The sequence below is a fragment of the Falco punctatus genome (genome assembly GCF_963210335.1).
Source record: "Falco punctatus genome assembly, chromosome: 1".
In the NCBI taxonomy this organism is placed as follows: Eukaryota; Metazoa; Chordata; class Aves; order Falconiformes; family Falconidae; genus Falco; species Falco punctatus.
In genome coordinates, this window is record NC_137580.1 from 105,799,135 (window position 1) to 105,819,310 (window position 20,176).

A 20,176-nucleotide genomic window follows, 5' to 3' on the forward strand; every position below is an offset into this window, starting at 1 on the left:
GCTGGGTTTGTGGCAGAAAACTCGAGGCTAAGCTGTTAATAAGAACATGACTCTTGTCAGTCTCAAGAGGGGTGACTCAGGTCAGACAGAAATCCAAAGCAAGGAATAAAGCCTCAAGATTTATTCTCAACCTTAAGGCTGCATTGTGACTCCTGGGAACAGGGAACTCCCTGGATGAGAAAGCGAACTTGCCTAAGCTTTGGGAAAGTGCCTAAGCACTGCAGCTCCCGCTCTGCCACCAGCCAGCTACTTTGAAGTAAACCAGAAAATATAGCCAGCCCTTGCTTCTTCCTCTGCTTCCTCTTGAGTTCAGTCCAGCAGAGTTAAAAGCTGCTAGTTCTGCGTACGACAATTCCCACTTCAGAGCGAGTCAGTTCGGGAATCAACCACGCAGATAAACAACTGCCAGCCAATGACTTTAAAGCCTCTGCCATTTCCCCCCCTGACTTTGATCTCGTATTATTTTTTTCTTTTTGCACAAATTTTCACTTCAATTTTTTCTCTTAAGAACAACTCTGAGGCATAGACTGAAAGAGCTATTCCTGCCTGCCCACGCAGCCTTCCTCTTGATGCTCTTCGCAGCAGACGTGTCTGTATCCAAACCAGTCCCCCCTGCTGACAGCTAGACAGTCACCAGAGGAAACTGGGAAGGACGGGAGCTCCCCCACCTTCCCAGCACCCCGCACAGCCAAAGCGAGGAGCTTACCGTCTTCTTCATCTTCTCAATGAAGCTGCTGTCTCTCACTGGAGCTGCTCTGAAAGACAGGAGGAACCTCCTTTCAGATGAGCACGTTCGTTCTTTAAGGTCAGGAATAAGCAAGTGGGGGGGGGGAAAGTGGCTCCCAGATCTCAGGGAGGCTGCCCAAAGCGGTGAGAGTGCCCATCGACCACCCTTATTGACCCTGTGCCAGGGATGCCGGTCGCTCAGCTGCAGGGCCTCTCTGCACACCACCACAGAGCAGAGGGAAAAAGATCTACCTCCCTCGGTAAATCCTCCCCCAGGCAAAGCCCAGGCACTCAGCCCCAGGTGTCAGGAAATCTTTATCAACTGCTCTGAGAGGTTTCACAGCTGAGCACGTTACAAGGATCTCACAGAGCTACGATCCAAGAGCAGGTCTCAGGATAAATAGCAGGGGCCAAGCGGGGTGGGAGAGAAGGGAACTAAGAGCTCCCTGCTTCCCCCACCACAGCGGACAGGCAGAGGATCAGATTCCCCAGGGCAGATTCCCCAAGCCTGAAATCAGATGGGGCTAAAAAACAGCTCTTTTGACCTCAAAACAGCGTGCTAGACACAAGTCCCAGAGCTACAGAGCCCTGCAGAGCAGACAGACGCAGCTGATCAGACCCACAGAGCCTCCAGCGAGACAACCGCTGCCTGCCGAGCTCCCACCGGGCTCCTTCCCACACCAGGGTTTCCATCTCCAGCACAAAAAGCGCTTGCATTATTGCACGGAGGATTTCTCTAGCTCAGAAGAGCGACAAACCACAGCAGCGTCAGAACATCAAGGCGGAGATGCACGCTATAGCTATATAGGATAACAGCCAGAAGAGCTCTGCTATCCTAAGCACACCTAAGGCTTTTGGTGTCACTGCGTGAAAGCCACCCAGCCCTGGGGACCCTGGGAGCCTCACAAGCAGAGGCGGCTCTAGCTACAGTCAGATTAGGTGCTGGGGCTTCCGAAGGCAGGAGGACAAGTGCCAGGAGCTCACTCGCTGTCTTCCCCACTGGGACTTTGGTAGCAGGGAGGAGGGACGTGGGACCCGTTCCCATTTCTCTTTCACAATGGAAGAATGCAAGGCTGGGTCTCCTGTGGGAAGACAGAAGCCTCCAGGCAACAAAAAAAAAAAAAAAATGGTTTTGGCTCCAGCCCATGTGAGAATGTGCAGAGCTCACTAACAGTTTCCTAAACTCTGCAGCCCAGAGGGAGGGATCTCTGTGGATGTGCTGGAGCATTTGCAGAGCACACACGGAGAGCAGGGTGGGGGACATGCCGTAAAGCATGTTTTCAAGCACCCCTTTCTACCCAAAAGTATCAAGATGCTCCGTAACGGTGCCTGACAGCTCCAAGCACCAACAGTTTCATACAGCACGCAGGGAAGATGAGCAAACCCTACCCAAGGCAGCTGTGCTCCCAGGAGAGACTTGCTTCACACCCCTGACCTTGCTCTCTCAGCAGCTAACAGTCTCCCCATGTTGTCATTTGTCCCCTGTTGGGACCAGGGATATCGCAAGCATCTTAAGCGAGCTGCCCCAGGCTCGCCCACACTACTGCCAGGACAGGGGCTCAGGAGAGCTGCCCCCCCAGCCTGCTCACAAGGCTCAGCTCTCACTTCGCTTTTGGCTCCCTGGTGAACCTCTTTGGTTTACTGCCCTCTGTAAATGAGATCCAATTAAAATAACTGTTGGGTCAAGCGCTAAACAAAACGCTTCTTTTAAAAGGAGGAAGAAAAAAAATTTAGATCCTTTCAGCAAGCTCCCTTTGGAAGAGAAAAGGGTGCAGCACATGGAGCTCATCCATTTTCAAAGGAGGCAACCCTGCACTGAAGTGTTGTGGCAGAGAACAGTCTGTGGCTCAGACACAGAAGAAATAATGAGTCTGGCTTTTGAAAAAAGGCTACACAACTCCCCGAAATTGCTTCATCAGGGTGGCTTGAGAATCCAAGCCGCAAAAATGCACAGATGTCAAAGACAGAAACGACACTCATTTTCACTGCTCCACCAAAAAAACTCAGAAAAGAAAGCGCGTTTTCAGCAATGACTGCTCTTACACCTTCAATAGCTCAGGGTAGTGACTAAGAGAGTTAGAAGAAGCGATGGCTGGAGGAAAGGGGATTAGCTCCCTTGTTGGAGTAAGTCTTTAGCTCATACAGATTGCCCACCCTTGGTAAGAGCCCGCAGCCCAAGCGACTCCCAGGGCTCTCTGTCACTTTGACTTCAGGAGAAAGGAGAGGGAAGGGATTTCCCAACAGCTCAGCAACGATGTCAAAGTCCCCATCTCAGCTGAACACCTCTCCTTCAGAGAGCTCCCATGCCCGTGGCTTTCCTTCCAAAAGTACAGGTACATCCAGGACTGAGAACGCAGCCTGGAGGCTGCAGAGAAACTGAGTGCCACCGGCAGGATCTCCTCTGGAGCAGCCTGCCTCCAAGGAGAGCATCTCCCCTTCCTTCTCCTCCTGCCCCAGAAGGGAGAGGCGCCCCATTTCACCCAGCTTTGGGGCAGCAGGAGAGCCCCTCTGAGTCAGAGCAACCCCACCTGCCCACCGGGCAGATTAACTCACCTCGCCGCAGCCGCCTCTTCTGCGGGGGCCGAGTACACGCAGCCCATGGCCGGGGCAGGGAAGAGGCAGACAAAGAATTGCAGGGCAGCCGTGTCTGTCGGCGAGGGGAGGTGTGGGGGGGACGGATCTAACTTAGCTCTGGAGCAACACACACACTGCCCTTTCCATTCTGCTCCTCCTGGGCATTAAAGCCAAGTGTCAGCCTTTTGTTAAAGAGAAGGGAGCCAGCACAAAAGGTCCCGGCGCAGGTCATAGCAGGAATGGTCCTGTTCGCTCGGATCCTGGTGGCGGGGCTTTGGAAGTTACCAAGTGGATCCGCACAGTCCTGAGAAACTGCAACATCTGGCAGCAGTGGCAGAAAGGAATTAGGAGTGGAGAATGAAACCTCCCAGGGTCCTCCGCAGCACACGTCCCTCTCCCATCCGTGATGGGACACAAAACCCTCCCCCAGCCTTGTTACCTTGGAAACTGTTTATATCACAGCTGCTTTTATATATATTCTTTTTTAAAAAACAAAAACAAAACAAAAAAACACAACAGTCAATGCTGTAGCTGAATGAAATGATTCCAGACACTGTGTGAGCAACGCTACGGGTAACTATGGCAGTGCCATTACGCAGGCAGCTCAAAGGAGTTTGTTCTCTTCAGGATCCTATTAAATTAAATTAGAGATGGTCTCTCTGTCTCTAACACACACGCAGGCAGCAAAGAACTAATCAGCCTAAGGAGCTGGAGCAATTCCTGCCACAGGAAGCCCTACAAGCACCAGGGAACGGATTTCTCTATAGCTGAAGAACAGAGATAAGCCAATTTCTGCCCCAGACAATGTTAAAGACGGGGGGGACAAGGGAGGGGGTGACACCCAGCATACCAATTGCCGTCTCGCCTGCATCTCCCCGGGGCAACAGTCTGCACAACTCTGGAGTGGGTACATGAGAAAGGAAAGAAATCTGTGATTGAGCAACAGGCAGAGGAGGTACAGGCGAAGAATAAAAATAAATTAGTGCCTTCCCCAGCAACGCCCCTGCGAGGAAGCGTGGTGGCCACGGCTGCATGGCGATCGAGAGCCATCCTCCCTAATGACATCTGCAGGGCAGGCTGCGGGAAGGCTGGTCCGGTGGTTTCAATTAAGTCTAAAAATGGTCAAAATGCAGGCGACCCTCAGTCGGCGGTATCCTGGCCTGCCCCACGCACGCGTGTGTTACACAACACAGGTACAGGACATCTTGTACGTGGGCAACCTCTGCATGTGCTGGACTCTGCTCCTTCTCTGGGGGCTTCAGGCAGGAAACCAGCTCCACTTGGTTGTAAGGGTGAGGGATCAGCAAGCGCCTGAACCATGTCTGAACCCAGAGATGCATCGTCAGGGCAAGATCATGACGTTTCCCAAGCCACGCAGGCTGGTGGAGCCATGTAGGGTGAACGCAGCCCAGGTGCCATCCAGAACAAGGTACCTGGACCATGCATCTGTTCTTCCACAACCACGGGCAGCTGCAGCAGCAGCATTTCCTTTGCAGACCCTGCTGAGCCGATGTGGTTTGATCAAGACGTGCTGCTCAGCAGCAGCTCCCAAAAACCCCAGGAGGGTCACCAAGGTGCTGGACGCTGCATTCAGGTCAGCGACGCTGCTTGCACTCTGCCACGTTGCAAGCAAACCCATTAAAGCAGCAGCCATCGTGATGTCTGAATTGCTGTTCAGCATTTCCACCCTCCAGTCTTCCAAGGCTGAAGTTGGGGGCCAAAGTGACACAACAGAAATCATCACCCAACACCATCCGATAAAGCAGTTCAGGACAGTTTGGCAAGTCAAGGCAGAGCTGCAAAGAGCATACTGAAGAAAAAAAGCGATGCCTCTGAAGGTCAAGGCTCTCCACTTCAGCTGCAGACAGCCCTGCCGAGGGCTCTCTGCCTTTATGGGTCTGGGACAGCTTCCCTGCCTGCAGACAGGCTTGCCCACGGGCCACCTTGCTATATCCAGCTAGCCACAGGCAGTGGCTGACAGCACGATCCTGTATCTTACAGATTTGCTTGTTTATCACAAAGGAAACTCCACCCCAGGCTCAAGGATGACAGGAGGGAAAGGAAATCCGAGGCTGAACAAGCTTGTTTTCCCCACCCATTTCCCTCCTGGTGCCAAGTATCCCAGAAAACAACAAAAGCTGCAGGAAGTTGCCGTCTCTGTCCCGGAAGATGGATGTGCCACCAACCACAGCCTTGGCTTACGGGTCCACACTGCATCCACACCGCACCACACATCCACAACGCCGGGTGCAGATCTCAGCTCCTGGACATCCTTAGAATTCATTGCTGACTTTGAAAACTGAAAATCTCACTGGCTACAGAAGAAAAACATCTGATGTTGTTAAGTGTTGGTAACAGCTACATCTTGGGAAGGACGCAGGAAATCTTTTCCGGTATGGCACCTGAATTTTGTGGCAAGACCAGCTTGCCACAACGACCACAGCAGGGCTGCAACAGGGTCAGGCTAAACGTATGGGGAAAAATTCTCACTCTTCACCTGCCTGGCTGTCACTTTTCCAAAATGCAGTTGTGTCAGACAAGGTCTGGAGCAACCTTGTCCCTCTGCCCTGGTTATCAGTGACAGGAGGTGCTGCTCTACCACAGCTCTGGCAGGGAGCAGTTGCACAGTGCTCCTCGCCAGCAGTCTCCCACGCAGGTGGAGAAGGCGGCACAGACCCCACAGGCAGAATGTCTGAGTCAGCTCAAAGCCAAAACCTCCAGCCACGCTCAGAGGGAAGCGCACATGCTGAGGTCCTGCAGCAGGACATGGTGGGAACATACACGCGGGGGGAGTCTGAAAGCTTCTCCGCAGCGTGGCTCCTCCGCAAGGTCACAACAGCCTCTGGAAGAGCTGCACGTGATGGGTGGAAACAGTCACAAGGACAGCGAGCACGGGAGCTCTCCGAGTCAGTCTGTGCCATGTTGGGATCTAATTTCAGATTGATAGTGCCATTTCTCCAGCTGGCTTAGCTCTCAGCGCAGCGCGGCCGTTCTCGTTACAATTTCCAGACGCAACTGCAGGCACTGATACGCACAGCATCCTGCAGGCACAAGGGGGAAAGTATCCGACTGATCCAATAAAAAAAATTCCCAAGGTAAAGCCAAGCAGGCACAGAAAGCCAGGCTGTACCAGCCACGTGTGCACCCATCTGCACGAGGTACCACAGCCAGGGACACTTCTTCCTTTTGAAACTCTCCCAGCCAGAAAACGTACTTTCCACCCTCCCGCAACACCAGTGCGTGCAGTCTGCCTGTGAGTTTGCTCTCAGCTGTGTGCTACTCCTCCCGTTACCCAGGGATTTCACAACAGACCTGGCATCCCAGGCTTGCCTTCAAGCAGAGGGCTCTGCCACCAGAGGAGAGGGTCATGATCTGACCAAAGCAGCAATGATGAGGCTGAACCTGCTCCTTTTCAATTATGACCTGAATTACACCACAAACACGGGATGACAAGCCCTGAAAACTGGAAGCAGCGTTACCCACAAAGGTAGAAATAACAGACCTACAACGGCTTGCTGTGTTTGATTTAGCTTTCACACACAGGGTAACAGGAGCATCAATTCCCTGCTGATATGCCTTGGCTTATCACCAAACATCCTCATCTGAGCAGCCTACAGACAGGTCCTGCCACAGCTTCTTTCCAGAATGGGCTGTAACACTTGAAATGAAGGACTGAGACGTATCTCCTGCCAGAGCAGCACCCACTAAGTGCCACAGGGAGAGACCCACCTCACAGGACACCGTGCTGGTGCAACTCTATGCATTAAGTCTGGAACCTACCGCAAGCAGCCAGACATTGCTTTCCCCATCCTCATGGCATGGCCTCAAGAACCATCCGCTCAGGACTGGGGGGCTCTACAGTGAATTTGCAGCCAGCATTAAAACCCAGAGGGCTGACTTTTGTTGTGTGGTTACCTTCTGCAAAGGAACGGAAAACACAGAGCTGGGCTAAGGCTGGCTTTCTCCCAAGGGCAAACCGCACCCACACAGGGATCAGATCCCAGGAGACTGAAGGGAAAGGTGCTGCACAACACCAGTTCCCACCAGTTCTCTGCTGCAGTGGGTTTCAGACCTCTGTTTAGTGTTCTTACCAATGCCCCAGAGGAAACAAAGAATGAGCTAAAAAGTCCAGCAGAAAACTGACGTTAAGTTTGGTATGTGACCAAGATAAGGAACTAAATGCACACAGATCTCCACCAACAGGGCTCGCTCCTGGCCCTAAACCCTCTGCAGAAGACAGGGTGGAAGAAGGGCTTCTCCCTCTCCAAACCTAGTCTGCTGCTGCTGCGGTAACCTGGCATCAAAGCCAAGCAAGTCTCACAAGAGCTGCCCCGCAGCTCATGCCCAGGAACTACCTCCCAGCTCCCCAAAACTATTTCTTTTCTTCATAGCTAAAAGTAGGTAAGATTTGTGATAAGAAATCTGCTTAGAAGCAAGTCCACGTTTCCCCAGATTTATCTAAATATGACTCTTATCAGAAAACACATAGAATAGCCAAAGCAATCCTTAAGAGTTTTGAAGTACAGCCAGAGGCTTTTCTGCCTCGCTTGGGAAACTCGAAATTGCTGATTTGGGCCACACCGTGGGATAAGGCAGAACTGCAGCCTGGATCTTCCATGGGGATTTCTGCATTGTGAAGTGAACACACAGCTCACGAGAAACGTGAGGGGAGGGAAATGCACTTTGGGACCAAGTCCCCTCGCCTGCGGACCTCCTACAATCCAACTGAGCCTCCTGCAAAACCTCCAAGGACCTACCATAAGCAAGACATAAAGCTACACTCACCCCCTGCTGCCTGAGAGTTGTTACTTACACTGATTGCATTTTGGGGAGGTCTGGGACTTCCTCTTTTTTCTTGCGGAAGAAGAACCAGTACGTAAAAAGCCCGGTGATGAGCGAGATGAGAAACACGTCCATCATGCTGAAGAGCGAGTCTTGCTGCGCAGGGCTGTTGGCAGGGGAGATGTTTTGTTCCATGCCAGCACCCCCCATGACGGTCAGAGGCACTGTAAGCAAAGAAAAATGAACACCAGCAGTCACACAGTGCCACAGAAGACCAAAGAGCATTAAGAGCAGTCCAGACTATGCTTTTTCATTATGCATTTAGTCTTACAAGCACAAGGCAGCCCAACAACTCTTTGGAAACAGAGGCTTTGCATCACAATAATGTGAGATCCTTTTGCATCCTGAGGTATCTCACTGGCCCACCAAGCTTTTCCATTCCCATTGCATCCACGCTGATCCATTGTCAGCGATGATTTCTGCTCTCCCTCTGCCAGCACTACTGGAGCAGCCCCACGTTCCAGCCAGGGAGCCCAACCTGGCTCCTACTAACAGCCCAGAGAAATTCACCAGGGACTCATGGCCAGCCTTTACTAAAGCCCTTACTCACCACAGAACCATTAGTGGGGAAAGACCTCACTCTCTCAATCACCCCACACATCTGGGGCTTTCTCCCTCCTTTCCACAGGATGATACAATGCCCCAGACCTACTGCTGTGCTTATAAACCACAGGGCAGGACTGTGGCATGGTACTTCCGTGAGCATCCCTCAGGTCGTTACAACACAAATGCTGAATGCTCTGATTTACTGCCCACCTCCACGTGCAGACTGGATTTACTATTCGCCCCTTTTCAGGCCTCTAGCTTCCCAGTCCCCTCCGCTATCCTCCCCGGTTTAACTTCCACCTTCTTGAATTACTCCTTTCCACTTGCCAAGGCAGAGTTTAAGTGACTTGTGACTTGCCCACGGCCATACCCACAGTCCACGGTAGCTCAAGGACGAGCACCCAGTCTTCAAGCACCTGAGTAGCCGTACGTCCCCTGTCCTTCCCCTGGGCAGCCACCCACCACTCCCTCCCTCCTGCTGCTCTGCCAAAGCTCCGAACTCCTCTGACCCTAGTCCACATCACAAGATTATCTTCCCAACACACAAGGACACGCTCCATCCAAGTAAACAGATAATTAACTGAAAACTTGATTTGTAAGGGCAAAGTGACTCTCTTCTTGTACTTGGGCATCCTGCCAAACCAAGAGGCCATGAACATTTGAACTTGCACACAGAAAAGTGACTCAGAGCCGTGAGGGTGCCACCGGAGAGAAAGGACATGTCCCATGGCTGAGCTGTGAGGGGAGAGTTAATCTGTTCAGCAAACCTGTGCCTGCCAGAGAAAAGCCCCCAGACAGCTTTCCAGGGGGCTGGAAGAGAAGCTGCGAACTCCAGGCTGCGCCTGGGCTGAGAAATAAAACTGACTAAAGTTTAAGGTTATGCTAACACATTCAGGAGCTGGGAAGAAAAGGGGAGGTGATGGTCAGGGAGCACTAACAAGGGTGACCAGGTAAGGTCTTCAGCAAAGAACTCCTTGTCGTTACCCCTACAAAGAAAAAGCACAGCTTGGGAGAACATGAAGTACTCTGCCAGAGACCACCAGCTACAAAAGGCAGCCCTGCAGAGCGTAGGGAGAAGTCCACAGCCACCTGGCAGCGATCATGGGTGAGCTCCTGGGTACTTTTGCAACCCAGCAGGTTCTCAACCCCACAAAAAGTTTAATTCGGTGGAGAACTTGGCAAGTGACTGTACTGCAAAGCTTCCCACGAGGTTCCCCGAGATGACACTAAGTGAGGAGCTGGAAGAAAAACATGAGTGGTGTGACTGCAGGCAAGCAAACTGCCCATTCCTCTCCATCAGGCAGGTCACCCTGTCCTCACGCCTTGCAGACAGGCTTTCCATCACTAGATCTCAGAGCCAAGCAAGAGCTGGGTGTTATTTCTGTCTAACTGTAGACTAAACTGTTAGTTAAAGCTTCCACAACTGGAGCTTATTTGCCAACAAGGCAAAGCTGCTGGCAGGGGCTCTCTCCTCCTCCTTACTGGGTTCCAGTAAATCACCGAGGAGGTGGTCTGGCAGCTGAGCCCAAGGGCAGGCACTGGTGGGAGGAAAAATGCTGCTGGTTTATTGTCTTCATTCCTGATGAAACCCCAGAAGTTTTAATTGCAAGCTCTTCCCCTCACAGCCAATGCACCTCATCTGTAGGAAGATCCCAGTCAGAAACTGCCAGGCAACCCATTCCCCCACGCAGCTTCCCTCTCGTAGTCTTGCTCATCATTTGAATTGCTCGTTACGTGGCAGGGCAAAGAACCCAAGGGCTGCTGGGCAATGCTTCCCCTCACGCACAGCACAGCCCCAACTCTTCTGCAAAGAGACAGAGGCAGCAGTGCTCAAACACAGGCAATAGGCTGCCGGGATCAACACCTCCAACACTACAAGGTGCTGGTTTGTTGTTTGTTTGGTTTTTTTTTCAGTGCCAGCTTCCATTGCCCAAATTACATGAAGGTAGCCAGGGAATGGTCACGTCACTAAGTTTATCCTCAGCTTGTCTTTCACTCACTTTCCTTGACAAGCACTTTCCCATGGCACATAAGGCTATGACAAACCATGGGGAAGAAAAAAAACAAACACCAAAATCCAAGGCTCATAGAGACCATGCTAAGCTGATTTTGGGCAGGAGCTGCACCCTTTCCCATCCGAGCACCAAATCCAGCACTCGCAGCAGCTGAGCCCTAAGAAAGCCTCCTTGCACGGAGCACAGCAGCATCCCTTGTAACAAAGCGCACAGGGAGAGGAGTTTCAAAGCCAGGCACGTCTCTGGTGAGCAGCCACCAGCCTGGGGTGGAATGCGTACAAGCTGCACGCACCTGGCCCCACAGCAATTCCCCTCCCAGCTCCAGATAGCTCAGACAGGGATATCAGCCAGCTGCCCTTACACAAGGCGAGAGAATGAGTTCATGAGCTCATCAGCAAGGCGAGGGCCAGCAGAAATCCATCGCTGTGCCCAAAGCAGCACAGCTTCTGGCCACACAGAGCGGAGGGGACAAGCAGCAGCCACGAAGGGTTTTGCTTTTTCAAGCCTCCCAAGGCGGTCTGCTCTCGCAGGTAGCAATGCCTTGGAGAGAGGCACCCTCAGGAAGGAAGCTCCCAGGAACGCAGCATGGACAGACATGGGGGAGGAAGCCATACCATCTCCTGGCCTTCACCACACTGCAGCTCTCCAGCACTTCAAAGGGGAACCTACAGCTGCTGCCAGACCACCCGCTCACTCCCCACAGCCAGAGGGAAGAGTTATTTCTGGAGGCTTACGCGTCTGGTGCATGGACCAGAATCCTGGTTTGGTCTCCTCTCTTCATTCACAACTCTCCTTAGCATAAAGGCTATATACTGACCTCTAATCCTGGAAGGAAACCGTCATTCTCTAGCGATGGAACCTAAGACTCAAGAACTGCTTTAATTTTGATGTTGGGCTCCATCTGGTCCTGGACATTTAGACTCAAGTCCTATATCCTAGCTACAGGGCTTTCTTTTTGCTTTCCCTTCACCATCCCCACCCTCAGGAAAAGGTTTGCTTAGGTGTAGCAAGAGAAAGGCAAAGATGTGGAATTAGACCTCACGCTTCTTTACATAAAGGGCTGTCATAACTCAGAAACTTTATTTAACTCCACCTAGCACAGGAAGATTATTCCTCAATCTCACTCTTTGGTCATAACTATTATTTCCCAGAAGTTTACAGCAATTCATTTTCAAATACATGTCCTGTCCTAACATCCAGTGAAAATAAACCTGACTCTTACTTGGAACTTAGTTATCCTGGAAATCCTGCGGTCTCTGGAAGGACACCAATAGAATCAGGCCAGACTTTTAAAGGGGAAAAGAAATTTGATGCAGAATTTCCCCTGACACCAGTTTCAAGGTTAGTTATTTTATCCCAAATGTTTATTATATCTTCAAATCAAGGTAAGACAGACTTCCATTTCCACGCCCCCCCCCCCCCTTTTTTTCTTTTTAATCATGGCTCCAGTTCCTAGATCCTTGCTTATGCACACTCTATCTGGTGTAAAGCATTCAGTCTCAGCTGAGATGTGAGGCATCTACGTCACACAGAAAAGTCACAACAATTTGAAAGATTGCAATCAAGCAATGCTGTACTTCAGCACAGCTTTCCAGCCTCTGAATGCAGCTTCTAAATGGGTGAATTTGATACGTGGCAGCTCACAATCAGTCAGTCACCGGGGATCCTCGCTGCACATCTCCATGCTACCCAACAGATGCACTTCCTTCTTAGAGTACAAAAAAAAAAAAAAAAAAAAAAAAGATACAAATTGTATTCCTAATTTTCATGCCCATCTTTGAAGCAAAGAACTGGCAGCTAGTATCAGGCATCCTCAAATCCCCCATGATTTCCATATAGCCTAAAAGTGCTATCAGGTCGCAGGGTTACAAATACTAAAATATAAATAAAAATAGTATTAGAACAGACATGACAGCACAGGGAGTGCCCTAAAAGCCATGTAGTCAGCACGAGACCCAAAAGATCTATTCCTCCCCCTCTCTTGCACACAGCTGACTGCATCATCAGAAGATGATGCAGCAGATGCCCCTGAAAGCAGGCTGGAACACAGCACCACGGTCATGAAACGTGGCTGGGAGGTCTCCCTTTCTGCAAATATAGGGATGTTTCTGCAAGTCACATTGTACTATCTTCTAGTATGACCAAAAAGCCTTGGCTCTGAAGCCAAGTTGGTGATTTGGGCAGGAATTTGGCTCTTTGTGAGCTTGAAGGAGGTGGATTTTTTTTGTGTAATGTCTGTGATGTGTTTCAAGTGTCTCAGGACAATTTGACTTCCCGGTCCCAGACCAGGACTGCAGCCTGCAACTCTTGCCCCAAAAACAAGTGACCAAGCTCTGTGCTTGACTCTCCTCTGGCCTGTGCCATCACAAGCATGCCGTGACCCACAGCATCAGCCCTGCTCACGTGAAAGGGAAAGGAGAAGGAAGGCTGCTGACCAAGCGCAGCTCGGGGCTGCTCGCTGCTCCCACCTCCAGTAACCGATCCCCGGGCTCCAGCCGGCCAGCTGATCACAGCCAGTAGCACCAAGAAGCCCCCGTGTTCAACTGAAGACAGCAGAGAGGGCTCCCCACAATCCCTGCACACCCGTGTGGTGATAGGCACGAGTCCTGCTGTGCCCGACGTGCGCTGCGTGCCCTGGCACGGGGCAGCACAGAGGCTGCACCCCCATCTCCCGTGCCCCAGAGATTACTGAAACAGTTTTCCCAATGGGAACTGAGCAGCATCAGCACCCTTTGGACACCTGCAGATAAACTCGGGAGCTGCCAGCAGCAGCTCTATTTTGCAGTACGTGCAAAATAAATCTGTGACGACCAGAGTCAAAGGAGGAACTGAGTGACATAAATGCACACAGTGCCATTAGTCACCCTCTGCCCAGCACCCACACCAGTGCCAGGCACCATTCAAAGGGAGCTCAGCAGGGCGCAGGCAGCCAAGCCTTCCCCAGCCCGCAGCAAGGTCCAGGCTGTCTCAGCGGAATGCTAGCAGGGACGTCAGGTAGTTGAAGTCAAACCGTGCCCGCAGCAAGAGCTCGTCTTGTGCCTCAGCCATACCCTCCCACTGCCAGCACAAGCCCTGCAGTGCCCAGCCCCTCTCCACTAACCGGTCTCCACTAACAACACTCACCAAAGGACAGCTTTCCTGTTTCTTGTCAACAGGAATCCACACAAGTCACCACCGCATCTAAAAGCGACGCACACTCAAAAAGCCACCGGTTCTTTCAGACTGGATCACTCCAGTTCAGACTCCCAGTAAAAGCCCCACTGGGGAAGGGGACAGGACTGGTAGACCTGACTTGGCAGAGCACTCTTCTTGCTCTCGGCAGCCACATGATGATGACCCTCATGCCACTGACTCAGCACATGCATTGCATTAGTGAACAAAGCGGAACCACAGCTGTCACGATTTCTAGTGCTGGAAGCCCTGCGTGGCAGGGGACGTCAGCGTTACCACGAGGTGTGCCAGAGCCGGAGTCCCTAGGTGCAGGTGGGTGCGCATGACTAGACCACCCTCCCCACCACATGCCTTGCCTGCCCTAGGCATCCCCCTTTCCTGTGCTGACCATTCTTGCACAGGATCACGGCACAACACAGATCAGGGCCATGACTGGCTTCCAGAAGAAGCCTTCAAAAAGCCCGGTTTTAAAGCTGAGATCAATTATTTCCACTGGCATCATGGCACAGCCCCAGAAGACAGCTTCAGGATAGAGGGGAGACACACAACAGAGATGAGCAGCCAGAGCAAATGGAAGCTCCTTCTCTTTGTACAGCACCAAGCTGCAGCCTGAGCTTTAGAAACAACAGCAAAATGGGAAGACTGAATAGAAGCTAACTTAACTGAAACACCCAGGAGGAACAAAAAAACCAAAAAAACCCACAAAAAACCACTCAGCAACCTTCTCACAGGACCCTATTCCCATGGCATCTGCAAAGCTGGTCGAGAGCTCACACAGACGGCAGCACCAGAAGGAAGCTGAAGCGAGCCCCTGTTGCTCCACACAGCAGTGGCAGTGCAGGAGAAGGAAAAGACTTGCTTACAAAGAGGAATGCAGTCTTGTGACCAGCAAAGGGTTTTCTTCTTTCACCCACTAAAGATACAAGACAGGAGGGTTACCAGCGTGTGTCAGGAAGAGAAGCCCCACAGACAGAAGCCCACGAGGAAGGAGGAGAGGCAGCTGCAGAAGGAAAGCAGGGCTGTGGTGGAGATGACATTTCTGCCCGGTCTCTTATGAATCCCACCGCGGCGAGGGCTTTCTGATGTGCTAGTGTGTGGTATTAGGCCAGGAGACCCTTGGGGCAAAACCAGATGGCCTCTCATTCCTCTTTGGGTATGAATGCAACTGATTAGAATAAGAAATTCTGTTTACATCAGCCCGTGCCAGTCTCAGCAAGCCTCAAATTAGCTTTTTCCTTTCCTTTATAGTAAAAGGAGACCTGGCAAGAAAAGTGGTCCTTTCCAAAACAAAAGCAGACCATCAACACAGGCACTCAGATCCAGGTTATTTAACATTACCCCTTCAGCAGCCCTTGGATTAGCCTTTTCTCTGCACAGATTGCATTTCCCATCAACAAGAAGCTTTTGATCCGACCAGACAAGTGGCCATGCCTGGGCTCCCTGCTCGGGGGGGGGGGGGGCTCATCCTGCAGGTGGGCTCCTGGGGAAGGAAAGTGTGGGGGGAAGCCTCATGGCTTCCTCGCCCCATCAGCCTTGTTTTAACCCCCCAAGCTGGTGCTCGCTGTGAAACAGGGCAGCCACTGCACCCCAGCGAGGGCCAAAGGCGTGCTTTCCTCGCCAGGGCAACAGTGAGCAGTGATCCAGGACTGACTTCCACCAGTGCCTGCAACAGGGAGGTTCGGCTTTCACTACGCATGACAGCTCACCATGCCTAGCACTTCTGCATCACTTTCTTCCTACATATTTCAAAAACAAGAATTCCCACCACAACTTCCCATTAACCACCCCCAGCTTAATGAAGAAGGGTGGAAAGCAGCAGTCTCTCTTGAACACTAGAAAAGTTGCCTCTCCACGAGCCTCCAATGCTTCCACCAGCTCAGAAATCCCCATGTGAACACAGAACTCGGCTGCAGCAGCACCTCAAGCAGGGGTAAGAAACACAGAAGCTGTTTTTTTTGTGAAACAGAACAAATTACTATTGCAAGGTCTCTTCTAACCAGGCCTTGACACACCAGCTCAGACATTGGCAGAACATCTATTTTAGGCAAGAGACAGATGCTGAGCGTGCATCAGTCAGTCTGAAGCTTGAAATACTGCATATTTGAACTTTCACTGTCACACTTGGATTTTTTTCCTGGTCAGTGGGTCTTATTCAAGGCCAGCAGAGCAGTTGTAAAAGCAAGGAAGAGAACAGAAGAATAGTTTTACTGAAGCAGAAAGCAACTCCACCCTATGGATATACCAAGGGGGGGGAGGTGGGGGCGCTGTGCAGGGAGCCCAGCACACTAAATCAAAGGACTTAAGGAGTTATCCAACACAAAAATTAATACAAACTTGCCAAGCTGTCTGAAAAGAAAGCAACCCAGAATAACTACATTTGTACATTTCCTTTCACCAGATAAAAGCCCGTCTCTCAAACTTTAAACAAGGATGTGTGGCATCTCACCAGCTTAGGCACCCGAACACCTTCCTTCACGCAGATCAACATGAGCCAGTACAGAAAAAAAAAGCACTTCAGGATTAACAGGATAAATAAAACCTGAGAACAATGGGTAAACCGAATCCCCTTGCTAACTAATACTGTTCCTCCCAGTCCCAGGGAGGAACAAATTCAGAGCATCGTTTGAATGGAGGAACAGGGGTCTCAACACCACCCATATCCAGGAGCCGGGACAAATCTGTATGGGTTGTAGACCACCCCATTGCTAATTATCACAGGCACTATGCAGTCACATCAACTGCTCAGAGGGCAATGCAGCAAAATCTTAGGAGCAACCCATTCAGGCATGCATTTTGCATGGTTCAGGTCCTGCTGAAAATGGGGTTTTTTTTAACATCAAGAAGGGAATATGGTATTTTTTTCAGCAGCCTCTTCTGCAAGTGTTGTTCTGCAAGTGTTGCACCCAACGCTGCCACAGCTGAAAGTTCAGTTCCTCCAAACAGGCTGTTTGCTTACCCCCGCCTGCTTTTGTTGAGGGTTGGTGTGACAAGCTGTGATTTTGCCTGCAGCACTACAGGGAGGGGAGCCCTGCGGACAAGGTTGGTAGCCACGGATTTTGACCTCTTCCACAAGGAGGAGTTTGGAGAGCAAAACCCACTCACGGCTGTTCTCATTTGGGAGGTTTCCTTTGAAACTAACAGCTGGAAGAGCATCAGAGGGACACGATTAAATAGATCTTGCAAAGGTTTAAGAACTGTAAAGGCCTCCAGTCAAAATAGTGTTTGGGGGATTTATTTAAGGAAAACCAAGCACTGTTTGGATGGAATCAGGACATTTTGTATTTATAAGGTAGCTTTCCTCTGAGGATGCAAGAGCTTTTCAGACATGACTTCAGCCTGTCTCCTATGTTGCTGTACAGGAAGGAGGTGTTACTGCACGATCCTTACATCCCGTGGGAACTCAGCCAGGGATCTGTCCTCCTGGTCCCAGATCCAGGTTTCACATCTGGCTGCCCTGTTAAGAGTGTGTGAAGTCACCCTACAAACCTGCCAGGCTGTTACAGGTAAGATTATCTGAGCTCTATTTCACGTTACTGAACGTTTGTGAAATACAGGCAACTACCCAGCCCAGCCCCCTCAACCACACACAGTCACGTGCACCAGCACACCTCAGAAATCAATCCCATACCCAAAGCAGGTGTCCCCATGCCAAAAAGGGCCACGGGCCACAGGACAACAGACAAGTCAGGCAGGGAATAAGCAAGGTCACAGGCTGAAAGGCTGATCCCCAGTTGCAAAAACAGCAGCACTCCCACCCCACTACGGTCAACATAAACAGAAGGTACTTGACACGGGATATTTTTTTTTCCCCCTTCAGAGCACAAGCTGCTCCTCTTACCTCCAGCAGTTATGCATACAGCCCTGTTTCACAACCAGGGCTTGCACAATCCTTGCAGGCTTTTTACCAGCTTGCTCCTCCAACGCTTGGAGTTAGCTAGAACAGAGAGATGCTAGCAATGACCCGTGAAAGCAAGTCAATAGATGCATTTCACAAGCAACCATGCAGCAAGATCCAGCATACTTGCCAGTGCCACAAAGACAGACCTACCAACTCCCTACAGAATTGCCCATGCACTGCTGAGCCAGATTTTCCAAGGAGAAAAATCCAACCCCATCTTTAACTCCAACCTCCCCATCTCCTACTCCTTACAGGGAGAATGGAAAATTAGTCAATAACTCTACCTCATTCCTCGCAAAAGAATAACTAGAGGCCCAGAAGTGGCTGATAACTAAACAAGAACACTACAATAATCTGCCACTGCAGATCAAACTTGGCCACTCTTGGGACTTGTGGCCCTAAAGAAGCCACTAGAGATACAAACACTCCTCTTCCGCTCTTTCTGGATTCCATAAATGATCAGCAGCACACAATTGACTTGAATGTTTACTTCGGGAGAAGCAGCAAGAGATTACAAGCAGCCTGTAATTATTTGTTCTGATATATGAAACTTCAAACTCTATAAAAAACCAATCTTGGCAGAGGTGCACCTGTCACTGCAGGGCTTGTGACTCACTCTCAACAATAGTATACAGTAATCTCACCACTCGGATCAAATGATCACATTGGGAAAGCAACTTATGCAAGTTCTACAGGTTGTGTTTTTAGAGGTAGGAGAGCCCATGTCACGAAACAGAACAAAGTTCAGTGTCAGCAAAGGTAACGGCTGGGTGGCTTTCTTTTATACCAGAGCAGAGGGATGGGGAGGAGATAGCAGGATCAAAGACGTGAGCAGGGAACCCTTTTCCCTAGTCCTCCAGGATCAAGAGAACATGGTATTTTGGCTGTGTTGCAACAGCCAAAGGAGAGAGTAAAGATCAAATGGAATTTCACTCCAGACACAGTTCCACATGCCGCTTTCAATGCGGGTGAACTGGGTAAAGAAACCACTGCTCCCAGCTCCCAGCCACCCTCCCCAAACCCAGCTGCCTCCACAGATGCTCCACAACCTGCGATGCTCAAGAGGTTACCTTGCACCTACGGTTCTGCAAACAAGCACTGATGGGGCCTGTGAGCTCCAGCACAAAGGGCAGCGAGCCGCGGGGAGAGCCTCCCTCAAAACAAGACAAGGAGTTTTGGTCGTATGGCCCCATCAAACTCCTCCAGCTGCTTTGGAAGAAACAAAACAAAAGTTGCTGGAGGCACTTACTTGCTCAACCATGGCTACCCAGAAGGCACCACCCGATAGATTATGGACTGAACAGGAGGCGCCTACAAAGCGATGACAAAGCAAGAGATTTTACTCCGTCACAATTAGATCAGGACTAATTAACAGAGGGTTAGTGGTGTGACACTCCTCCTTCCTGCCCACACTTCATCTTACTCTCCTTGTTAGAAGATGAAGAGAAAGTGTTCAGTTGCGTCAGTTGGGTTTTTTTGCCCTGTAGCACCAGTAACCTCCCTGTTTCTGTCCTGCTTTACAGAAAAGTGTTTTGCAAATACAGTTCTCGTGCACCATCGCATCCACGTGCAACACAGAGGACTCTCTGAACCCACACACTGTGCCATGCACAGCCTGTTTCAGGGCAATCAACCAGCACAAGATGCATCTAAAGGAAAACCAAGAGCTGTACTGGGACAGCATCAGGTTTTCCAGGAGGGATCTGGTTCACCAGCCCTTCTGTGACAAAACACCAGTTTCCTCACCTGCAGCAGATTAATCTGCAAGTTTGCTTTGCATGTGCACAACATAAATCAGGATTTCTCACAGAGCTACAAAAACACTGGAAGAAAGCACATTCCCCTTCATCTAGCAAAAGGGATGTGTGCATCAACGCACCCCACTAAGCGCAGCTCTGCCGGCTGGCAAAAAAAATATTAAATCATGCAGCCGCTCACTACAGTCCACACAAAGGATAAAGCAGTATGGAAGAAAGGATGCCCCCACCAACACTAGCACTGGTTCCCTTTCAGGATTTAAAAACAGAGACCTGATCCTTCCCTGTGCTTCTCAACTGGATATCATATTTCTGCTTTTTAAAAAAGCTGTAGAAATACAAACTCATTCCAGTTTTCCAGACTTGCTCAGATCAGGCAGAAAACCTCTGCAATCCTTCTGCTCTATATGCATTCCACTAAGCACTACTATTCCTTCTCACGCTCTGAGAGCTAACCCATGGTCTAAACACTGGCGGACCAAAGCACACCCCAAGGTGCACCAGCTGTGCTTACTCCTGCAAGTCAGTCAACTTCCTAAGAATCAATTCCACACCGATGACTAACTCCCAGCATCATGATCCAGGTACATTCACCTCCTCTCCAGCTTTAATATTCCAAGAGAGGGGGTTTTCCATTATTTCCTTCA

General features: G+C 50.6%; 1 protein-coding gene across 5 annotated transcripts in view; it reads right to left on the reverse strand.

Annotated features, from left to right (window-relative positions):
• Positions 1-20,176, reverse strand: part of POR (cytochrome p450 oxidoreductase) — a 31,220-nt gene that overhangs the window by 9,991 nt on the left and 1,053 nt on the right. Inside the window, exons 2-4 of one of the 5 annotated variants that reach the window (XM_080367785.1) lie at positions 18,843-18,978; positions 8,114-8,306; positions 707-755 (exon numbers count right to left, since the gene is read on the reverse strand). In XM_080367785.1, the coding sequence (XP_080223911.1) occupies positions 707-755; positions 8,114-8,292 (228 nt within the window). In that variant the 5' untranslated portion in view covers positions 8,293-8,306; positions 18,843-18,978. Of the gene's footprint in view, positions 1-706; positions 756-3,279; positions 4,116-4,733; positions 5,442-8,113; positions 8,307-13,826; positions 14,035-18,842; positions 18,979-20,176 lie in introns of those variants that run through there. The other 4 variants (XM_080367786.1, XM_080367784.1, XM_080367783.1 and 1 more) reach the window with 4 other exon arrangements.